The following is a 24,335-nucleotide window of genomic DNA, read 5'->3' on the forward strand; positions in this document are numbered from 1 at the left end:
GGGTAGAAGGGCCCCTCTGGCCCGGCCCCGGCTGCTCCGGATGGAGCAGTCAGCAGGTGAACGCGATGTATCGATGATGTGAGTCATCTTCTAGCGCACATAGTAGCGGGTGCTCGTGACTCAGCACGTTGGCAGCAGAAATATGTAAATAGGGGATGTTCTAGAAGCCATATGATGTAATGTGTTTGAGATTCTTGCCTCTTTATTTTATTTTAACTAAACCGGAGTTAGTTCAGAGTTTCCTGTTTGCACACCGCTTGTCTAGCGTCTTCGTGATTGATCATTCTACCTGATCAAATGTCGAGTCATGTACAGTTTTAAAGGATAAGGGTATTACCTTCTTCCCCTCTGAGTTTGCTTTCCTAGTGTTTCTACTTTTGTTCATATACAAAATATACACACATATACCCTTGCTAGCTAAGGAATCATAAACATTTGACGGACCCCTGATGTATAAAAGTACGATCAAAATCCCATTCTGCTCATTTCTAAATGAGTTTTAAAAACCTTATTAAAAATGACAACTCATTGAAAGCCAGTGCAGGTATTATTAGTATTTCTAGAACACTTCTTCTTGATGTGATCATAAGGAGTTTACGACAGGAGAGGATTTTTAGACGACTGATATAGTTCCTGAACAGACTAGTCTGATATATGTGTAGTTTGATTGGCTTAAGTTTTCATCTGTATTAATGTGTACTGCTGACTTTGGTATTTATTTTCTAAAACCTCATGTTTTAGCACAGTTACCTTTGCATTTCTTGGGAACTTCCCTTCTAAGACGCCACTTCAAAATGGCTTGGTGGTTTCCACATTGGGAAGAGAAGGTGGACTGAAACTTAAACCATAAACTTAAACTGCCATGCTAATTGGCAGTTACATTTTTTTGGCAAAAGTCTTCCCACCACTTTCATCCGCAGAAAATGCATCATATTGGTTTGCTGATTCTAGTTTCACTGAAGTCAAGTGTGCATTTTCCAATGTGTCCATCAGTATTGCTGTCTTGAGTGCAAAATCGCGTTCATGAATAGCTGTCAGGTACTTGGTATCATAGGATGAAGGGGTGCAGTTTGTATTGTTGGAGAGCAAAGAAAGATTCATATCTAAACAGAATGCAAATACATAAGCACATCTAAATGCTGTGTCTGTGGTTTGGGGTAGCTTTGGATATAGGTGACCCTGTTGGAAGGGCTTCCTTTTGGAGTAATTTGTAGCAGTAAACTAACTGGTAGCTTTATCTGTGTGAGTGAGATGTGCCCTTTTGACCCTTAAACAAGCTGTTGCGTCTACTGACCTTTCAGGAGAACAATGCCTTTATTACACTCCCGTATGGATTTCCTTGATCAGAGGTACCTTTTGAAGTCTTAAGTGCATAAAACTATAGGGAAACTTCTGTTTAATGGAGTTCAACCTCAGTAAGACACTCTTGTTTGTCTTGTCTGGTATAAAAAAAGAGTTTATGGGCTTTCATGTGCTCTGTGCAGGCTGAGCATGTGTTTAAATAATGTAACTATGCAGGTTTTTGAGCTTTAGTCCAGTATTTTTTTCTAAAGTGGGTTTCAGTGTGTTTAGTTTTTCTATTTAAGTATTGATGTTTTCACCAAAGTTTTCATCAGTCTTAGAAAAGGTGGCAAATGTTTTTTCAAAAAAATCTGTTTAGTACTGTTCACATGAAGCCAGAAGTTAGTATAACCAACCAGTGTTCAGATTGCATCTGAATAGCTGGCTTTGCTCTTTGTTTGGTATCCTTTCCATCTGTCTCATGGGGTTTTTTTCTAGCTGTTCACCTTCATGGTTCAAAGTTGCTTCATATCTCTTGTCTCTAAACATCCTTTTTTTTGGATGCCTGCCAAGCCACCTGGTTCTCTTCTGTCTCCTTTCTTAAGGATGTTGTGCAGCTGCTGTTTTACCCTTTTTTCTTGAGATTTCTTTTTTCCTTCTCAATCACTGATTTTGGATATGTAGGCCAGCCCTTGTCTCCTTGGTAGCCTTTTTCTTCAGAGAGTCTTTACTACTTGCCCATTGTGCTGGAAGAGAACACAGAAGAACATTTGAAAAAGCATTGAGAGGAATATCAGGTTAGGATTAAGAACTGCATTTTAGCCGCTGCATTTTGGATCTGCCGTGGATTCTTGGAATCCAAGCACACTGCAAGGTAATACTAAATACTTATGGTTTGGGTGATTAGGAAAAAAACTGTATTAGGTTGTGAAGAAGGTCACAGGGTGACAAATTCTAGAGTAGAATCCATAGCGGCACACTATGTAGCATGCTGTAAGTAAAGTTACTTTTTAAACTATGTGCTACCTCATCCCTTTACTGCTAGCTACTCTGTTTGGATTGTATCTGGTTTTGAAAGCTTTTTCTTTAATGGCGAGACAGACAAGACTTTTCAGTAGAGCTGATTTGCATTTCTATTTTGCAAGTAAACCAGAAGTTTCAGTACTTTTTTCCTCTTACAGGAGAGGAAGAAGTTATAGGTAAAATCTCTTGCCGAAGTGAAATTCGAGAACTTCATTAATGAACATACTGATAATGAAAAGAACGTGGAAAGTCGATGCAGTAAAGAAAATGCAGGTTGAGTAGATAGGTGTTCTTAGTGAGCTACTAAAACATCAAGAAGCTTAGTTTCTCCAATCTAGTATCTGTCTAGACTGATAAACCCATAGAGAACAAATGCTGTTGCTTTTTCTTTAAAAATACTGTTGTAAAACTAATTATATAAAAAGCTGGCATGTTTGTGTAACAACTGGGTGATTGAAGCAGAGATCTCCCTAGTTTGTGTCTATCTTGATGAGATTATGCGTGTAACTTTAGATTTGACAAATAAATAAGAGCAACTTGTTTAAAATAAAGAACTTTATTTGTAAATTTTAAAATTGAAAACGTGTCCCTAAGAACAACAGCATAAGACTTATCAGCAATGCTGTAGTGCAGGTATTCAGGTTAAATCTTTACAGCTGAACTTTGTAGCTGCCATCTCAGTGATACCAGCTCTTAATTCAAACTTATATTCACAGCATGGTTTTAAATTTATTCTGACATTGTTTTGCTTGTGCAGCCAAGTATATTTGACAAGACTCCATCACTGAAAATAGTTTACAGAAGTCTACATCTTAGTTGCATTTTCACATCAGTTCATTCATAGCTTGAGCTGTGATTTGGATCAATAGACCTTGATGGTGAACTATACGTTAAGCATGAAGCTGCCATTTTTTTATCTAAAACTTATATGTTGTGAGTCATTGGTACTGTTAGAAAACTGGTTTTCCTGTTAGAGTAGACCGGTTAATTGTGCCAGAAGGTATGTGCACCTCTAATTCGTTGAAAACGAAACATGTATGCTCATGCAAGTTACCTGATAAATGTATTTTTCTCCTTTTAGAGGTGGCCTCAGCAACATGCTGTTTCAGTGCTCACTACCTGATACCATTGAGACAGTTGCAGATGAACCACGGAAAGTTCTCCTGCGCTTATACGGTGCAATCCTGCAGATGGTGAGTACACAGAGTGCTTTGGGAGTGGGAGGGTTTCTGTAGCTTCACTGTAATATCTTTAGAGATCTACATTTGTGACACACTGTGCAACTTTATCCTTTGGGGAATGTGTTTTACCGGGTGGGGGGGGCATAGATTGCTAGCTAAAAGCAATTTTCTTTAAGGTTTGTTATTGTCTAGAACTTACACTCCTTTCTACACAGGTCCTGGCTGGCGAGTGTTAACTGAAGGCTCATTTGCTGTCTGTTTGAGCAGTAATGTTTTGTTTACGCTGTTAAGTTTGGACTGTCGTGTTTCAGAAAAGTTTACTTCTGTACAGAATGTAGGACTTTGACATAACTAGCAAGACTGCAAGAGACTAAACTGCTTAATTTTAATCTTGGTATCACTTATGAATCTCAGAGATTAGTTGAAGGTTTTGTCAAGCTTGTACAGTGCTCAAGCATTTTATTAGATCTCATGGGTAGTTGTGTTGCTGGAAAACTTGATCCTATAGTGTTAGAATAAGAATGAAGAGCGATCATCAGTACTGTACAGTCATCTCATTCCGAAACATGCTTTCCTAAATGTGTGATATGCCTCATAGCTGACACAGAAGCTTAAACAGATGTTTGTGGAACTCCTCTAATGTTACTTTTATTTGGTTAGTAAAATGTAAATAATACTGAAATTTGTCAAACCTTAAGAGAAGTGGTTGGCAAATCTGTTTCAAATGCTAAGGTTTAAAAGCAAGAATATTTTGTAAAGGTGATCTCTTCTAAATCTTACAGACCGTTACTGTAGGGCTGTACAGCAGATCTTCTTACCTATCTCTGCTAGACATTTGATTATATTGCAAATAAGTAATCATAATGTAAATGTTTAATGTTATGAAAAATTGCAGCTTCATAACATGACATTTGTATGTTAGCAATTGTTTCTATTTGACTTAGAGGGTCTGGTTTTATTATCCATTAATTTTATATTTTCCAGTACTTGGTCACTTACATTGCACAACTGATCCAATATCTGCAGGAGATTGACTGTTCCTGAAATTTCAGCCCATTCTTCCTGCTTCTGCTGTCTTGACCAAACTTATTAAAAGTTTCATTGGATAGTGTCACTTTACTGACTTTAAAGTCTTCCTTTATTATATTTATGTGAGTTATTAACTTTCCTGTGGTAGCAAACTTTAACAGAAATATGTAAAATATTCCAGTGGTTTGAAATAGCACGAAATGCTTGGCTACACCACTGTATGTGTGTTGGGAAAGTTAAACTCGAAAAGTGTGTAAAAGTTAATGAATTCAAGCTTAAATACTTTTTAGTTTAAGAGAAACCAAAAGCAGAGTGAAAAAAATGGTGGTGAGAGACTTTGTTTTCTAAACGATTTCTAGGATTAATACTAAGGTTGGGGTTTTTTTTCAAGATTATTAATGTTTTTAATGTAATGCTGGCTTAATATGTAGAATGCTTGAATAGGAACATGGGCTGTAAAACTTGTAGTAGTAGAGCTTCTGTTGCCCAAGAACTGTGAAGGAAAGTGGCCTTTCCCTTGTATTTCAAAGGAAAAGTGGACTTTAGAATTTGATTGTTCTCCTCTTCTCTCAGGGTGTTTAACTTGGCTTTTCTGTGCCCCTATGCACTGAAGAAATCAAAATTAATTTTTGGGCTCTAAAATCAGAACTAATTTGGTTTGAAAATTGAAAGTGTGTTCATAACTTTCTAACCTTTCTACTCTTGGTGTTGAAGGATCTTTTGAGATGTCTAACTTCCTTTATTTCCATAGTGGCAGTGAAATGACTGCTCTTGTTGGTGCAGTTCACTAAAGGTTAAGTAAGCAGAGAAAGTCCCAAGGTAAAACTTTCAGATTGCATTGAGGTTCACAATTTTTGTCAACAAACATTTGTCTCTTCCAGCCCCTCTACCTTAAATGCAAGTTAAAATATAAGCAAACTGTTTTATTGGGATATTTTGAAAACCTCACATAGGATTCCTATGAGTTTCTGGGTGGCATAAGCAGAATGTTATGACAAACCTGTTAAGAGGGAGTGATTTGATATTTTTTAGTAAAGTTGCTTAAGTTAAAAACCCTATAGAAATTAAGGGGCACTGCTTAAGTAAGTTGAGTTTTGAGACCTTATACTAAAATCACAACTTAATTCTCGATGACTTAATTGTAACTGCCACTGGGTATTAGTAGTTACCACTTGTTTGTTTGAGCCTTTGTAGCATGTTTTAACTCTTGTCCACTTTACTTTCTGTTGAAATTGGAGCATAAAACAGTTATATCAGCTGTCATTCCTTACTGTAATTACTGTATATTTATAGCAACCCGCACCAAATTCTTGTATGTACAGAAGAGAGGTTTAAGTTAAAATTTTGAATACAAGTGAAAAATGGATACCTGATTACTAACTTTAGAATGAATGATACTGGCACCATAATTCTTTGAGCCACCTTTTAAAGGAACCTTTTTTCAGTTTGAAAATAGCTCCAGTTTGCTTATTATGACTCTTGGAAGACACAAATGTCAGTACATGAAACTCATCCAATATAAACCATGCCAGCTGGCCAAAGCTGCCACACAGGGAAGGCTTTGTGCCTTCCTCTGTCATAGCTGATATGTTTAAACCAATTTTTTGTGTGCATGACTGTTTTGGGGGGAGTTGGGGGGTGATGAACTGAGCTGGCTTGGCCATTATTATGAATGGTCGCACTGGCATGGACGTTCATAAATCAAGGACTTCTCTTGAGTGTATCCTTGAGCAGAACTTTTCTTTCTTAAGACAAGTATTGTATACTTGTGACAGGTTAAAGTACTAACCACATTAAAACTCAAATGTTTGAGGCACAATGCAGATATGTCCTACATTGAAAAAGGGAAATGTCTTACTCTGCTTCACTTATTCTTGCTCCAGCTTAGTTACTAAATTTAAAGGGGAGCATTGAAAGTAAAACTCCTTGTGATAAAATGTCTTTCTGTTGGTTGTATTAGTGTTAACAACTGAAACAAAAGGTTCTCCATCAATATGCCACTTAATGTCCAGACTTTAAAATTGGACTTCATATGCAGATCACTAGAGTTTCTACTTAAATTCAGAATAACATCTTAGAAATGCTGATAGGATTTCAACATAAGATAGCAACAACAAAAAAAAGCTCAAACTAAGGTGAATTTTTTTTTAAAGTTCACCTAGCAAAAGGTAACTTGGGGATTGATTCCCATTCTTTTACACATGTCAAAAGAACCTTGAACTCTGATTCACTGGGGCTCTGTTACTTTGCAACAGCCAAAACAAAATCTTGTGTATAAATGAGAAAAACAAAACCAGTATACCTAATGTTCCTCTCTGATCTCTCAATTTCTATGTGAGCAGATGCAAAATAAGTATAAATGGTTGCCACAGTTCTGTGGTAAATCTTTTCCATACCTGCCTTGCTGCCTTTTATTTTGTGTAACTAAATAAAATGCAGACTGCTGTGTAACTGTAATTATCAACGTCTTCTGTGGTTGTTGGTGTCCATGTCTGTTTGTAGCATGGAGTAACTACAAATCCCTGGCACTGGCAGACGGCTTGAAAGAAACCAAGCACCTCTTACGGGGATATATTTGTGTTGGGTGGAGTTAAGGGTGTTCTGGGGGTAATGTACCACTTTAGTTGTATATGCATGTGTTCTCTGCTGCAGGCTTGCCCATGCGATCGTGCCTAGAGCACTCTGGTTTCCAGGTGACAGACACGATTCACGGTATAGTATGAGATCTCTGAAGTTGGAGCATTCTCTACAGCTTTCATTTTCTTTAGTACTGGATTTTGTTGTTTAAAAATAAGCCTTAAGTAGTACCAGCTACTACTGTCTGCATCTGAATGTTTACAGCAATAACAGAATATCAAAAAACTGCTACTTCCTTTTCTCTGCTCCCTCATAAGAGAATGGTGGCTTGAAATGAAGAGGATTAGAGATGTCTTTGGCTTTTGTAGAGCTTGAACTGGGAATTCTTCACATGCTAGATTTTAGGACTTCAGCAAATTATTATCAGTTCCTTCAGGTCTGACAGGGATAGTTGATCAGCTGCAGATCCTTAAAAGGAGAAATAATTATTGCTGAATCTAAAGCTGGTTTTGTTTCTGTACACTGAAATTCAAATTAATGTCTTCTAACACCTTCTAGAAAAGTTTTCCCTGCACAGGTCACCTCTAACCCCTGAGGCAGTTCCTTGTAATGTCGTAATTTCTGGAGATTTGAATTCCTAGGGATTTGTCTAAATCAAGGTATTGTAGTATTTTGGCATACTGAAAATTAAAGCTGAGTAAACTCAGAAAAAGTGAGTTATAACGTTAAATTTGTGAGCAGAGCTAAAATTTATTTGAGGAAAAAAAGAAATGCAAGTTCCTTCTCTATACTGAATTCTCTGGCCAAGCGCCATTTGGGATTTTTGATACAGATCTCATCTTCCAGCTACAAGAGAAATTAATTAGGGGCTTCAGGGAGAACATGTTGAACTCAATTTTCTGTGTCAAACTGCCAGATGCATAAACACTGTCTGGTCATCTTCTGATCACAGATCAATGTACACTGTCCTCTAGGATTTTGATTTTGTATCCTGCATTAAAATCAATTTACATGATCACAAATTAGACTCTGAAAACTTCTGTTGCATATAGTTGTTCACCCTTACTGAAAGTGTAGTTAGCTTTCTCGGTCTACTTTGAGAATAAACACTCCCACAATAAAAGAAGCACTGAACAAATATTTAAAGAAATCTTAAAGCTACAGAACACATGTCCATTTCTAATTTACGGAAAAGCTGAAGTTTGCATTGGTTTAGCCAAGAACAAGTGAGCTAAGTAGGTTGATCAAATGCCTCATCATAATAGGTGTTTTACTTTGAACTACTGTTCTCATAGGTGATTGTGCAATCAGGAAACAATCAAATTCTACTACTTTAATATCTGTTAAACTTAGTTTAACCAAACTCTTCTATTACATAAAATTGCATCCTGCTTACTTAATTCTCCTTGACCATACATACTGAAGACTTCCCTAACTCTAGGCTGATTACATGGCCATGTGTGAAGACTGATCCTCTCCAAGCTCCCATTTATGTTTGCAAGTTATTTACAAATTCATATTCATTCTCTTCTGGACACTAATGCTCCATGCTGAGGGAACAGAAAAGAGGAAGGGGTGCTGCAGAAGTCTCCTCTTGTGATGACTCTGCAGTACACAGCTCTGTCTCTTTCCAATGGCACAGTAGCTGCCATTAGGCTCTCTCCAGCACTAATTTGAGGTGGACTCTTGGAACTGGCTAGCTCTTTATGCACTATGACTTCTGGAAAGCAGATGCCAGTTCAGGTTCTAGGGAAAAGTCTAAACTGCTTATCTTCTGATGAACTGAACCATTCTGAGAGCACCATTTATCAGGAAAGACTCCTGGATGGTGAGTAACCTTCTGACTGCTCAAGAAAAATCTGTGAGTGGTATTGATGTAGGACATGCTTGTTCAGAGAAGCCCTCTGTAAATGACTTAATGCTATTAAGTACTTACACATTTAGCTGTAGTGAATATGTTTGGACTTCATTAATTTCCTTGAAAGGAATATAAAGTAATAGTAGTTTCCATATTGTTTTGTTTTAAACTTATTTTATTAGTGTTATGGGAAGTACTTGCTGAAAGACCATCGATTTATGTTAACTATCCTTCTTCTATAGCTTCTGAGATACTGTAACTGCATAGCTTGTATAAATCATTAGCTTCTTGTATTGTACTTAAGGCAGCTGATGTTGCTTAACTGTATTCTATTAAGTTCATATTTCCACCCTTGTTTTGGACATGTTAGAGCTTTGGAACAGAAAGGTATGCACATGGTTCTGTGAATGAAATGTTTGTGTTCAGAAGGTGGAGATGCAGGCTGCCTTTATGGGCCTCTAAAGCTAGTCCGGTTTAAACAGTCAATGGTGGAATTGCGACATAAATAGCAGCCACAAACTGTCACTAATTCTAAGCAGATATTTGCTTTCTCTTCTCCTTACCTTCAAGCCCTTTAAAGGACAATGTTTTTAATACATCTTGAATTTTAAATATGCAGTTCTATTAAAAGCATGTGCCATTGAGGGTTCAGTTGCTGATGGTATGGTTTAATACCCTGAAACTGCTTTATAATGACTGTTAACAACCCTAGCACAGTACTTGATGCATGGAATTTGTTTAAAGTTTTGCTAGTATACTACACTTCTCAGTGAGACACCTCTAGCTTACATGGGCAATTCATTTGCAGAAAAATCTTGCATTTGCACAGCCAGTGGTACATTGGACGTATAGCCTAGACAGTGTACTCTTCATTAGGAAATTCTAGTCACAAGAAATTTGCAAAATAAGACAACAGGAAAAAGTAAATGCTTTGTAACCTTCATAACATGCCTCTTTTTAATAGTGCTAAGGCTTGTATGTAATCTCTGTAATGTGTCTCAAGTGCTTTGGCTGGAAGAATATCATCCCAGATGTCATGCAGAGGGACTTAATTTTCTCTTAATTAAAAATGTTTCTCTAAGCTTATGGTACATTGAAATCTCATTTTGGTAAACTGGGAAGCAATAAAAACCTACCTGAAAATCAGGTATTTATAAGTGGCTTGGTCTCAGTGGCACATCCTTTTGAAAGGTTTTGGAATTGTTGAAATAGTGTGGTGGTCAGAGGTCAGGTGGATACTAGTACTGTAGATGTCACAGATCCATGACAGTGTTGAGACTTCTAGTTAATTGTAGCTGGCACTTCTACTCCCTTTGTTCTGGTGGTTGCAGGTTAATCATGTTAAATTTCATCTTCTCATTGTGTTTGCTTTTTCTCATCCATAGAGGTCCTGTGATAAGGGAGAGTCTGTACAGTCTCAGAAGGAAAATGACTTACAAGTGAGTAGTTAAATTTGCTTATTTTACAGGATTTTATATGCTATAGGGAAATGTAGTGATCCTGCTTGTTTTAAACCTGTAGTTACTCTACCTGGTTGTAGAAACTATGAAAAGTTTCTGGGCTGTTTCTAGAAACTGTAAAAAGTAATAAAGACATTTATTCGCTCGTAGAAGTAATATTATAATGTGAGTGTCTGGACGTAGTTTGGAAAGATTTAAGCATTCCACATCATGAAGAAACAGCCCCCAATCCTACCCTAAATTCAAACATTGGTATCAGTACTGCTATTTCTAGTATTAGACTCTTCCTTCTTTAGTAGATGAAGATCAGTACTCTGCTTTACCTATTCCTTATATTCTAATATATCGGTGAACTCCTCTGAGGAAACTAAATGGAGCAGGAGAGAACTTGCTCTTGGATACGAAGTGTTTCTGATTAGCACTGTGCTTGGATCATCTGTGTTCTGCAAACTTTAAAGTTCTTGCATTTGGAACCATTTCTGCTCACGAAGCATAATGTTTAGCTGAGTGTAACTTTTCATAAACTCATCTTAATAGGATTTGGTAATGTAGATTTCTACCCTGGCAGTATTTTTTCAGTAAGGGATGCAGCATGTTAGCCAGATGCCTTGCTTATGTACTATCAGTTTTCAGCTCTGTAATGATTTTGGCAGTGACTAGGGAAAAGTACATTTTACTCAATTGATGAGTACTGCTTTTCTCCCTTTGGTATTCCCATAAGGCAAAAAATACATCTGAAACAGTTTAAGCATTTGGATTTTTTTTTTCTAGTGAGTTGAAACTGGTTTTAAATTTTTTGTTGTTGAATGACTGCTTTTGAAGTTTTGTTGAACTTTCAGTTTAGTTTACTGGAACAGCTTCAATCAGTTGAACCAAGACTGAACTGAAAAATGTACTATTTTGCTACCTCAGTTTTCTTCAGTGATGAAAAGTGGAGGTGGCTTGATTTCTCCTTTACCCTGATTCTGTAAAAAAAAAAAAATTCTTTAAGTTTTATAAAGAAAATAAAAACCCAAACAAGCCCCACCCTGGTGCCAGAGGTTCATAGAAATTTTGCAGTATGGGAAACAAGGTTTTGAACTTCAGAACCGTCTGTTGCCTAAAAATAGTGATTCTCTGCTGGTAGGTTATTGTTTTCTGCTGTTAGTTTTGTAGTGCTAAAATTTCACTGTTGAATCAGTGTTCTCAAGAATTACTGTCAGAGTGGGCTTGTTAATCTTCCTGTGCCTAGGTAAAAATTGTATCCTGCTTGGATGTCCTTTAGAGAGAATGAAATCCTCTGGGTTCACTAGCAAAAGAATTGTAGCTATTCTGAGCTGCCTGGTGTGTGACTAGTGTGAGTAGATGTTGGCTAGTCTTCTGTCAGCTCATAAGGTCTTTTAATAGGGATTATCTAAGTTTTATCTTGGTTTTGCTATAGTTAGGGGTAATTTTCCTCAGAATATGACTATTTTGTACATCATTTACTTGATTACAGTGCTTGATCTTTTAAAAAGTTGTCAGGTGAACATTTAGATGGGGAGTCAGATTCTTAGATTTGTTCAGTGTCTGTATGAGGTATGCTATAGAATTTTCTATGTCCTTCAGTAGCTTATTTCCACACCTATGCTTGACAAATAATGTATGGAGTGGAGACTTGGTAAAAGGTCCATCAGGTATTATAAAGCGGGAGCCTTTGTGCCTGAGATTTCATGGACAGTATTATTGCAGAGCTCTAACAGGACTTGTTCTCAAGTGACTCTCCTGTTACAGTAGAGGAAGTTCTTCTGGTACTCTAAACTTTTTTCTTTTAAGGCTAAGGTATCAGAGCTTTCAAGCTTGAATATTCTTACACTGCTGCTTTTAGATAACATTTACCTGTATTTTTTAATATTGAAGTAGCTCTTTCAGTATTTCTGGTTGTCACTTCTGATAAATGAAGGGACATCTTAATGAATAACATTTTTTGTACTTGCTGTTATCCAAGAACCATGACTTGGTTTTCCAGTAAGATGTGAAAACAAGGAACTGACATGTTAATGGGAACAGACTTTTAAAACACTCTGGCGTTGAACCAGGCACAGACAAAGTCAGTATTGGTTAATAATGGAGTGGACATTCAGTAACTTGTATCTAGTTTGCTTTTTGGTGCTTGGCATTAGGTTTCAGAATTGAACAGAAAAGTTCAGATCTGGTGGTGGGGGCATGTGAAATGACTAAAAACATATTTTATTGTGTTAGTGGATAATGCATTTATTGCTTTGAGGAGTTGAAATGAAAAAATGGTGGAGAACAGATGCAATACAGTCATATGGAAATTGTCTTTAGTACTCCAGGGTGGATCTTCTGTAGACTTATTTACTGACTGATACTGCATTGACTGCAATAATGCAAAAGGCTCTGTAGTCAGAAATACCTGAGAGCTTTCTTAAATTTGTACTCTTAATTCTTATACTTTTAAGTGTCAGGGGTCAGACTTTTGAGATGAGTTGCTCAGAAACAGGCAGAGGCTTAGCAGATCACTAGGGTTTGAGTACAGCTGGGTTGTGGTTAACATAATTGCTTGAAGTAGTGATTTATAATGTGGGTTCTGTGTTTACTTACAGATAATCTTGCCTATCAAGAAAGTTATACTTCAGTGATTTAAACTGTATTTTGAGACATTTCATACTTATATTAATTTTTAAACATTCATATTAAAAAGCTGTCTGCATGTGGTTGTTTACATGTGGACCAAGTTTACTGACATAAGGAAAACCTTGGATAAAAGTTATTGAAGCTTAGGTATGTTGGCAGTAGAAAAGGAATAATGTGGTCCTTGGGAGTTTCAATTACTCTCTCAAAAAAAATAAAATAGGGAATACCTAAAATGTGCTTGATGGAATCCTAAGTCATTCTTCAAAGTGAAAAATTTAGTTCAGGCATTCACTCTATTCACTTGTGTTGTTAAAATGTCCTGTTGTAAGGCTGTGATCTGAAGTGTGTTAAAATAGTTAATGCAGGATAATATTTGTAGTTTCTGTACTTCAGTAGGATAAACTCCTTCAGGAAATGAATTTGCAGAATTCCACAGGTCAGAGAGGAGAGGATATTTGATTTTTGCCATTTTCCTTTGACCTGACCCACCAACAGTACCTGTACAGATTTTCCTCCCCAGCTTTAAACTTGAAAGCAAAATACTTGTATTGCTCCCATACTGACTAAAAGTTATTAGTCAAGGAACTTTGGCTAGTAAAATGTTAAGTCTTCTTTTTAAAGCTAGCCCTAAAACATCTCACTTTGTAGCAGTTTAGCTGTTGTGTACACCCAAGTTAATTTCCATGCAAGCACCAACTAATGCTTTAATTTTTTTGATAGGGGGCAGAAACCATGGTTCTGGAAAGTGTTATGTTTGCCATCCTTGCAGAGAGAGCGCTCGGCCCAAAGCTGTATGGAATCTTTCCACAAGGGCGACTGGAGGAATTCATTCCTGTAAGTCCTGTTCATAATTAGTTAGTGGGTGGCTGGTAGCTGTTTTAATTAGTCATGACAAGAAGGTCGCTGGACTGCCCAGAAAAGCAGAGATGTGGGAATAGAATACTTGGCAGCTTGTAGTAATTGCTGGCTGAAATTTGATACGGTTATAGTGGGTGTTGGAGAGCCCTGTTATAGCTCTTGCCAGGGAGAGATATCTAAAAACTCTTTAGCTGTAGCAGAGGCTAATAAATGAAGATAAAAAGCTTGTTAGATACCAAACATAGCATGGGAAGCTATGGAGTCACACTTCCCTCTAACAGCAACAAGAGCAGATGCTTTTGATGTTCTTAAACATTTATACTCATTCTGCTTTGAAGATATTCTTAGTGTGAGATGTGATACTCCCCAGGTCTTGATCTAGATGAGAATTGATTAAGTCATAAGTAAGCTAGGCTGGCTAATTCAGCTTTTCCCAAGGCAACAATTTTATAAGGTCATCTGGGATGAAAAAAGTCTATTTCTTGGGTACCGTGCTAGTATTTTACACTATATTACATAGAGACTAATGCTAGTGTTTGTAATTAATCACACTTTTGTAATTAATCAATTAACTGTACTTTAAGAATACTGTGTTTTATTACAGAGCAGGAAACTGAGGACTGAAGAACTAAGCTTACCTGACATATCTGCTGAAATAGCTGAGAAGATGGCTAGATTTCATGGCATGAAAATGCCATTTAATAAAGAACCTAAGTGGCTTTTTGGAACAGTGGAAAAGTAAGTTATGCAATACTTCGAGAAAAAAGGTGACCTGTTGTAATGTTGATAAGCAGATCATTCTTCCTGAATTTCTGAGAACACAAGCTCTCACTGTACCTAGAAGCTGTTACATGAAGTAACGTAGTATGGGAAGAATAATATACTCATTGTCACAAGTGCTGTATTATTGTCTGGTTTTTTAACAGGTATCTAAATCAAGTGCTGAGAATTAAATTTACCAGTGAATCCAAAACCAGAAAACTGAACAAACTTCTCAGTTACAATCTCCCTGAAGAAATGAAAAGTCTAAGGTAGGCTTATTTTGTTTATTGCTATCTTCCAATTTGCAGTTTCTGTATGGATTTTTGTATATTTGTTCAAACATATTATACAGTATAACACCCTATATTCATTTTACTTTACAAGCTGGGGATTGTTTTTGGTTCTGTAGCCAACCTGAATCTCATATGACCACAAATTGATGCAATCAAATTGCTTATCTGACTTTCTGATCAGTGAAGTTAAACTTGATTGTGCTGATGTTTGACTACTAATTGAGAAAATAAGGTCTTACTGGGAAGGAATAGCACTTCAAATTCTTATAACAAAATTCATCTTCACCTGGAAATGGAACTGAACTTAGTGATTTGTTACTTACAAGATCCTATATTGCTGCTTTTTAGAGCTATGCTTGAAGCTACTTCATCACCAGTTGTATTTTGCCACAATGACTGTCAAGAAGGTAAGCTGCCAATATTTGTCTTGTTCAGTGATGTAATACTGAGCTTTTTCTGGTTACTTGTTTGTTCTCTGACAGGCAGCCACGTTGTGGAGATGCTGGTCTGGCAGCTGCCCTGGAGAGCAGCCTGTGCTCTCTGGTGCAGTAGCAAAGCAAAGGGTATTGGCTTCAGCAACCCTTGAGGCTTTTTAAGAGAACTCTGGTATCTAACTGGGTTAAGCCAAACATGTATAGTGCTCTGTTAGTACAGGTCAGTTGATGATGGGAGCCTTGGGTGTTTCTGTTTAGACCATGCCTTTCTTTGCTGTCTGCAATATACATGATCAGGGTAAGATAATACTTCAGTTGTTTTAAAAGATACTGAGAAAGTAAAGTGAGTGGTGAAAATGGAGACTAAGGTATTTTGACTGAGCAGTTTTCATTTTGTACTGATAAGAAACATTAGGAAAACCTTATCCACCTTTTTTAAGTGCTCTCTGGGACTCATGGAAGGAATAGTAATTTTCCTGAGTCGGTTATTGAAAAAGATGAAGAGGAGGCAGGACTGAAGGTGTTGGGTATGCTGTGTGCTCCCTGTCACCTGTACAGTGGGTAAGCTGGGCTGAGCTGGAAGGATGCTGTACTGGGACCATATGCTGTTTTGTTCTCAGGGGTCCCAGCCTTGTTAACAAAGGCTGAGGAATTAGCCTGGAAGAGGACTGCCCTGCGGAAGAGACACATAAGGATAGGCAGCACAAGGGAAATTGGTTGAAGTCTGAAGAGCTAGCTCAGTAGTGGTGGAGTTTGAGGTCTTATTGCTGATATGGCAAGGTGCTGTACTAGAGGAGTCAGAGCATAATAGGGCTAGGGCAAGCTGTGGAGCCTAAAATTCCAGGGGATTTGGGGGGTGGTAGTTCTGTAAAATACTATGATGTTGGTGCAAGGGTATGGCATGGAGAACAGATGTATCTGTAGAGAGGGGTCAAAATATTGCAGAAATTGACCTTACTCTGAATTTGTTTACTAACTGGCACTTGAGAAAGGCAGACTTGATGTCTTTCAGATGAATTACAGTGACTATGTGAATTGAAACACAGATAAAGCAGTGTCCTGAGTTTTCTGTAGGTATTGGTGATGCCACGTATTAGAACACCAGAGTGGTCAGACTGTGGCTCTCAGGCTGCTGAAAAGCAATTTCTGTCCCAAGTGTTGTGTGATCAATGATAGTGCTACACAGATATGAGAGATGGTGCAAAATCTATAGATCTCGAGCTGTAGAAAGAAACAATGCAACAAGGACTGCTAAGGCTGACAGTGCCACCTGAGTTAGTTCTAAGAAACAGGAATACTTGGGAGAACAAATCTACCTCTGCCTGTAGAGATGAAAACTTTCTTCTTCCAGCTTTACAAGGTTTATCATATATATCTCAATTTCCAGTGAGCTGGTGAACAGCCATTACAACTTGGCTTTTCTGGTTTGTGGTTTAACTAAACCCAGCTGGCAACTCAACCCTGCAGAACCTCTCACTTGATTCCTGCAGTGGGATGGAAGAGAGCATTGGAAGGGTAAAAGTGAGAGCTCATGAGTTGAGATAAAGGCAGTTTAATAGGGAAAATGAAAGCCATACCCACAAGCAAAGCAAAACAAGGGAGTCATTCACTGCTTCCCATAGACAGGCAGGTGTTCAGCCATCTCCAGGCGAGCTGGGCCCCATCACGTGTAATGGTGACTTGGGAAGACAAATGCCTTGGCTCCAAATGTTCCCCCTCTTCCTTCTTCCTCCCACTTTGTATACTGAGCACGATGCCATGTGGTCTTGAATATCCCTTTGGTCAGCTGGAGTCAGCTGTCCTGGCTGTCCCCCCTCATAACTCCTTGTGCACCCCCAAGTCCCATTTTGGAGTGGGGTGTGAAGCAGAAAAGACTTGGCCTCTGCATAAGCACTGCTCAGCAGTAGCAAAAACATCCCTGTGTTATCAATACTCTTTCTGGTACAAATCCAAACATGGCCCCATGCCAGCTACTATGAAGTAAATTAACCCCAGCCAAAACCAGTACACCCATAATTCTTCTGTGCAGGTATAAGGGATAACTGGGATTAGCTGAACAATGTTTCTTAAGATATACAGTATTGTTTTTCTCTAATTTTCCTGGCACCTTATTGAACATGCAGTATTATCTTAATTTTCAGGTAATATCTTACTTTTGGAAGGCAGAGAGAATTCAGAAGACCAAAAACTGATGCTCATTGACTTTGAATACAGCAGCTATAATTACCGGTAAATCATTTTATTTTCTATACAGCAGGAAAATGTATTACTTTCTACATGCTACAGGGAGACCAAGTGCTGCAGTATTGATTGTCTGTCCATTCTAAATTGTGTTCTGGACCATTAGTGGTGGTCAGCAAATACAACTAGTCAAAACAGCTCTGGTCCTGATGCTGTTGAGTATAGGCACACAGCAGGGGCAAAGCTGTTGGAGCTCCTTGGTTGTCCAGACTAGAGGGCTTGTTTATGCACAAATGGCTTCTGGCTTGCATGTCAAAATTTCTTTCTAGTGGGAAGCTGGGAAGGGTATATTGTATGTGTTTGCATGCATATAGGGCAGCTTTGCTTTTGTGGTTTTTCTTTCTGTCCTGTCTAATGGCTTTCTCATTTATGCAGATGAGTAATCCGAGGTTTTTCACTACATGGTTACACAACATGCTTTTTGTTCTTCCCTCAGTCGTGTAGTGAACTGTATTTTAAGGTTGATCTAAGTGTGTGAAGTCATTGGGATCATTAAACATTACCATAGCTGGAACATAATGAAACACCGAATTCCAATAATGTAAAAGTAGATATGTTGAATACTTTGAATATGATCTCTTTGCCTGTGATAATGTTAGAGATGTGTCTGACTTCATGCTGAGATGTACTGCATACTCAAGTATTTTTAATGTCTATATTGGTATGGAATTTGGTAGCAAAGTTTAGGTTTTTCATGTAGATGGTAGTTTTCATTCTTAACTGCCCATCTTAACTAAATGGTTTTTATAATTTGCAAAGAAGTTTTATTCTAGTCATCAATTCTCTACCTCCTTCAGCAAAACTGAAGTAAGTTCTGAGTAGGCTTGTGCTTTTAAACTTGATTTTAGGTTTGCTTAAACAAAAGCAGATTGTTAGTTTGCAAATACTGAGGTTCTTTTTCTTTTTCAGAGGATTTGACATTGGGAATCACTTCTGCGAATGGATGTATGATTACTCGTATGAAAAATACCCATTCTTCAAAGCTAGTATTCTTAAATATCCTTCAAAGAAACAACAGGTAGACACATAAAACATAATTAATAAAATGCCAATGACCAGTTTTCAAATCTTAACTCTTTTTCAATTCTCTTTTGGACTTATTGTGTCCCAAGAACTTTCCTCCATGTCTTCCTTAGATGTAACACTGCCTGTAATCCTGGCTACCTTTGCTTTAATAATAATAGTAACTTAATAGCTATTCAGGATAGACTATTTACTATGTGCCATGTAGCAATCCACCACAAAGAGTCCAGTTGCAGACTGCAACTCTGAAATGAATTTCCAGTAGCAAAATGTTGCCTGTCCTAATATTATGTCTTCTTAAACCAGACTTCCAAGCAGTTATTAGAACCACCATTAATATTAAAGTGAACTCCAGCACTATTCATATTTGGGAAAAAAATAAATGGCAGCATATTGGAAGGTCTGCCTACGTCTGAAAGAAGCAAATATGTCTTTAGAGGCAAAGTTGTAACTCTGTTGTTTACCTGCCTTCTAGCTTCATTTTATCTCCAGTTACCTGTCTGCATTCCATGATGGCTTTGAAAGCCTGAGCAATGAAGAAAAGTCCAAACTAGAAGAAGAAGTTTTGGTAGAAGTTAACAGGTAACTTGTCTTGTACAACTGTATCTCAAGTTACAGGTACACTTTGAATCCTATACTTACAACTACCTCACTGGGTGGAGAAAATTGAGCCAAGAGAGATTGTAAGCTATTTATATGTGGTAAAGAACAATCTGTCTATTGCAGTATTATGTGATACACAAATACTGGCATAGACAAAATACTACTACATGGGGAAGCTGATGGAATTATTTTTGTCATACTTGAAGAAAAGGTGTGGACATGCCCACACTAGGGAATACTGTTCTAGCAGGACATTGAAATAAGGTGTTGTGACTTAGCTGGGTATCTCAATAAACATAGCCCTGTAATTTCAGGTTTGCCCTTGCATCACACTTCTTCTGGGGTCTGTGGTCTATTATACAAGCAAAGATCTCGTCCATTGAGTTTGGTTACCTGGTAAGTTCTTTAATTGTAGTTTCACACAACTAAAAATGTGTAATCTAAACCTGTGGAACATTATCAGAAAGTAAATGAAATGGCCTCTCATAGCATCTAATATCTTTTAAGTGGAGTAAAGATTTTTAAAATCCATTTGTTACTAGTTTGTGCTCTTTCCTTAAGAATGTAAAAAACTTCTAATATTTTAAAAACTTCTTAAATTCTTCCCATTGGTATGTTTAGAGTCTATAGACTTATGTGTCAGGTCTTGCAGTGGGATGATGCCTTGCAGTGGTGCATTCTTCTGCAATAAGGCATTCTGTGCAAGAGGGAAGCTAACATGCAATGAGTGTGAATTTTGAAACTGAATACTCAAAGTGCACATGAAACAACATATTGATGTTTAGTGTGCAACAATATCAATGCCAGGTAGCTGCTTGTACTTGAGAGACTGATCAGTCTGACTCTTGATCTGTGCTCGGTGTACTGTAAAATTGATATGACTGTCAGGTACATGGAATATCTTGCAGGAACTGTTGCAGGAGCCAGCCTTTTCAGTGAAGTCCTGACCTTTGCAGTACCTGTTTTTTCTGACGTTTGGGCAGCAGTTAATTGTGTTAGAGTTTAAATAAGATTGGAGGAAATTTTAAGAGGCCAGAACACCTTTGGAGAGATTATCATTCCCAAATAGAGCTAATTAGTGCATTGAGATGATGGATTATGAGAGTAACATAGTTAATACTTTCATTATGCTTCCCCTTCCCAAATAAGAAAACTGAGCTGTTTGTTGAGTACTAAATGTCCCTTATTTCTCCAGGAATATGCATTATCCAGATTCGATGCCTACTTTGATCAGAAGAGGAAGCTGAAGGTGTGAATGTGGGAGGAGTGGCCTGTTGGTTACTGTATGAAGAGGGCAGCTGGACAGAACTTTCACTGTGCTTAGGCTACTGTATCTCTAACGAAGGTGTCACTGAATTCCAGTTCCTGGGAATGCAGGTGTACAGTACTGAAGACTATAAAAATGACTTGTTTACAGTTTCGTAAATACTTGGAATGAGATTGGGGGGCAAAAGTAAAATACAACAGTGCAATATCTTTAAATCTTTTCAACCTAGAAGCTATATTATGGGAGAAGCTTACAATTAAGTGTCAATACCACATGCATCAGAGCAAACCTACTGTGAGTACTTTTGGGGGGGTGTTGGCATTATGGTTTGTGTTGTAAGCAGAACAGCTATAAAAGATGATTGATTCCTCTTCATGAGAAGGAAAAGCGTAGGAGACAACTGCTAAACTGTGAAGTAGGCTTAAAAACTTACTGTGAGGTTAGGTTCAACATGCCCCATGAACACTATCTTCAAAGCTGCTGCTAAGTTACACCACTTTAACCAGAAGCAACTAAACACATTGAAGCAGAGTGCTTTAAAGTGTTACTGACACATACATGAATGTTTCTCTTAAGCTAGTGTGCCTGGGAAGTGAAGTATGAGTGAGCTTTGAACTGGGCATTCTGATGGAGTTTGTTTTGAACTGTTCATTCCATGTCCTTCAAGAACATGCTTTAGCCCAGCCTGGTTGTCTCTTAAAATGCTGTGTCCTGCACAGGGGGTTCTGTGGACTGGCAGCACTAGGAAGAGTGCCTTGAATTGCTCTAGTAGCTCCCCAGATAACTGGATTGGCATTGACAATACTGGTAACTGAAGCCTGTCTCTCTTCTTGTGTTGCCACAATATCTGGCTGTCAGAAATAGTAGAGCCAAAGACTGGAGAACACTTCAGGAAATTGTTCTGCCCATCCAGTCCTTATGTGGCTTGGGAGGTGCTTCTCTTGCACCTTCAATTCTCATCATGTTCCAGTGATTCAGTAAAGTGGAGCATCTTGTGGGGAACAATAACATGTATATTGAAACTTGAGTATAATCTATGTACATGTCATCTAAAGATTTCTTTAGATTTTTGGGAGCTTGTTTATTTTGAATGTTACTTGTTTGTGCTTTCTAACACACTGTATTATAAATAAACTTCTAAGTCTACACTTTTTGACTTGTATAGCAAATACTGTTGCAAGCAGCTGAAAAATGTGCAGCATTTCATGTACTGTATAGCATAACTTGTAAAAGCTGTCATTTTATTCTCTTGTATAGAGCGTCATTTTCCATATGTTCAATTATTAATACTTTATAATAAATATAAAGCACTTAAAAACATTGTTATTGTCTTTGTTATAGCTGTGGGATAAAATAGGTGCTGTTTCTGGCCTTAATGCTGGAAGTGCTTCCTTGCAAAGGTAGACTGAGATACAGGCTCAGTGCTGTGGAATGTATCTTAGACTTAAAGGTGTCTCTAGCATTTATTGTCTGACTGAATACTAATAGAAACAAAGGTGTTTTAAGCAAGCGACAAAAAGCAGGCTGAACAACAGTTTAGAAGTCTGTAGCTGTAGAGGTGGGAAAAGTTTTAGTTTTAAGCATTTTACTGTATCTGCCCTGTTAACTACCCTCAAAATGAAGGTTAAAATTACCAGCACATTGAATTTTACTGCAAATATTTAATCTGATGTGCAAGTATAACTAGCCAAGTAATTTCTCTAGACCACTGAAGGCTTCATTTAATGTACTGTTGCACACAAACCCAGTGGAAATGGCAGTGGTAGTGAAAGGTGTGGGAGCAAATAGTTCAGAATGATGCTTTGCAGCTAGTTGAAAAGAACTGATATGTAGTAGGTGTCTTGATTCTGTAGGAAGCCTTGTTTTTTATTCCAAAGGTAGGTTCAAGTTCCTGAGAAAGCTGTGGAGAATGATTCATGCATTGCATTTCATGCTTCTTAGAATCAAAAAGGGAAAAAGACTTGGTCATGGTAGTACAAACTGTAAAAAAGGCTTCATTAGAGGCAAAGCCCTTTCTTAGGGTTAAGATGACTCTTGTTAAACAAATTTGGAGAGAAAACTGAAGTTCTTTGGTAAGATGCCTCAAGTAGGTCCCAGAACTGCAGTTGTACATCAGTGTTACTACTGAGGTTTCTGAGGGTGAGGAAAGACCCTGGAGGAAAGCGAAGTATGCTCCAACTTGTCTTTTGTAATGAAAATTCATTTTAAAGAGGATAAGATTCCCCCAAGTGTTGTGTGGTACACTTAGTGAAGGAGACATTGGTAAGTAAAAAATAATGAGCAGAGAGACTTAGTTTCTCCTTGGTGTTTTTTTTTTTGTATATTTACCTATGAAAGGCAGGTTCTTCAGTCTTCTTGGAGAACTTGCAGTAGACAAACACAAACTGAGTGCAGCCTTCTGTTATTCATAGTCATAGAACGTTGAAGTGGATTTATAAGCTGACGAAGCAGCTATTTAAGTGTATTGGCATTTCTAATGGTCTTGTGAAGCCATATTCATAAGACTTGGGACAAATGTAGTTAAGCATTTCTTAGTTCTTTAACTGTAACCATTTTGAAATTAATCTTTTTTTTCATAAAGGCAGTTTTAAAACTACTGATTGATTCAGGTGATTTGTAAATACAACTTGTGCTTGAACTCTTTCTTGAAACTGGTGGGTTTTATTTCCACACTGAATTCTTGTCTCTGGACCTGCTATTAACGGGTGAAAATGTAGCTTTGTAGAAGAGTTAAAAGAACAAACCCCCCCCAAAAAACTCCTTTTACTTTTAAAGGAAGGTCTCAGCTGCCCCTTTGAGGTGATTCAGTGGGTAGTTGGTATAGCTTAGGGTGTACCCATATCACTCCCATGGCCATTTATGTAAGAAAAGCCCAAATGCTTGGACTAAGTGTCCCACTACAGCTCATTAAGGATCTTACCCTGTAAAATTCATCCTGCACAGTCTTAGGGCCTTCTCTGAAATCAAAAAGAAGTAGATATTTCTGGGCTGAATTGGATACAATCAATCAGTAAATTAAACATCTTTGATAGTGGTGATGCCACTAAAAGAATAACACTATTTTTGGAGTTGCTGTTCTCTAGAGAATTGATTAGGGAGGAAGTTTATTTCCAGCCTTACCCTCAGGGAACACACTGTGAGGTGAAACAATGGCAAAAAGCAAGAGCAGCTTTTGCTCTCAGTGTAATGTGACTCTTGGTTTTTCCACCAAATGTACAGGGTTTTGCCAGTGTGGGAAGAAACTGGGATTTACCACTATTTTGACTAGTTACTTTTTGAGAACTGCTGTTTTTCGCTGCTAGGCTTCTTCAATAATGGGTCAGAAGATCCTGTTCACTAATGGGAAAATTTCACCATGGCGGTTGGGCATTCTTTGCAGTGGCTTTGAGGTGCGATAGCGTTCTAAAAAGCAATTACATGAAAACATAACTTTGCAAGTCAGCTCCCTTTCTCTCAGTTTCCTAATATCAATAAGAATTTCTGCTTTTTCCTTCATATTAACTTGGCTGAGTTCACACTACGGTTTAAATGGAACAATCTGGCTTTCACTCCTTCAGGTTGATATAATTATTTATCCCAGGTTATTATGGCTGTGGATGCCCCCTCAAGGGTGCACTGGGCTTGCAGCTGTGTTGTCCATGGACCTAATTTGTCATGCAATTTTACTAGACATGATGATAGGATGGAAGGAACCTAGCTTAATTCTGCAAGAGTGTGGCCCCCACCTTGAGTCCTGTGTGTAGTTTTGGGCACCACAACATTAAAAAGCTATTAGAGAGTGTCCAAAGGAGAGCCATGAGACTGGTGAAGGAAGAGAAGCCATAGGAAG

At 37.8% G+C, this 24,335-nt stretch overlaps 1 protein-coding gene across 4 annotated transcripts; it reads left to right on the top strand.

Annotated features, from left to right (window-relative positions):
- The first annotated feature begins 3,369 nt into the window (after positions 1–3,369).
- Positions 3,370–21,826, top strand: CHKA (choline kinase alpha). Of its 4 annotated transcripts, none has more exons than XM_018082069.1 (12): positions 3,424–3,497; positions 7,167–7,226; positions 10,335–10,388; positions 13,746–13,859; positions 14,488–14,621; positions 14,810–14,914; positions 15,287–15,345; positions 17,514–17,601; positions 18,523–18,631; positions 19,112–19,218; positions 19,554–19,635; positions 20,435–21,826. In XM_018082069.1, the coding sequence occupies exons 4-12, from the start codon at positions 13,758–13,760 to the stop codon at positions 20,492–20,494; spliced, it is 846 nt and encodes a 281-aa protein (XP_017937558.1). In that variant the 5' UTR covers positions 3,424–3,497; positions 7,167–7,226; positions 10,335–10,388; positions 13,746–13,757; the 3' UTR covers positions 20,495–21,826. The 4 variants fall into 4 exon arrangements, with proteins under 4 accessions (XP_017937556.1, XP_017937558.1, XP_017937557.1 ...); XM_018082070.1 differs by lacking the exon at positions 3,424–3,497 and adding an exon at positions 5,305–5,333; XM_018082067.2 differs by lacking the exon at positions 7,167–7,226 and having other exon boundaries at positions 3,370–3,497.
- Positions 21,827–24,335: the final 2,509 nt, after the last annotated feature.

The sequence above is a fragment of the Manacus vitellinus genome, unplaced genomic scaffold (assembly GCF_001715985.3).
Source record: "Manacus vitellinus isolate BGI_N305 unplaced genomic scaffold, ASM171598v3 scaffold_59_pilon, whole genome shotgun sequence".
Taxonomy (NCBI): domain Eukaryota; kingdom Metazoa; phylum Chordata; class Aves; order Passeriformes; family Pipridae; genus Manacus; species Manacus vitellinus.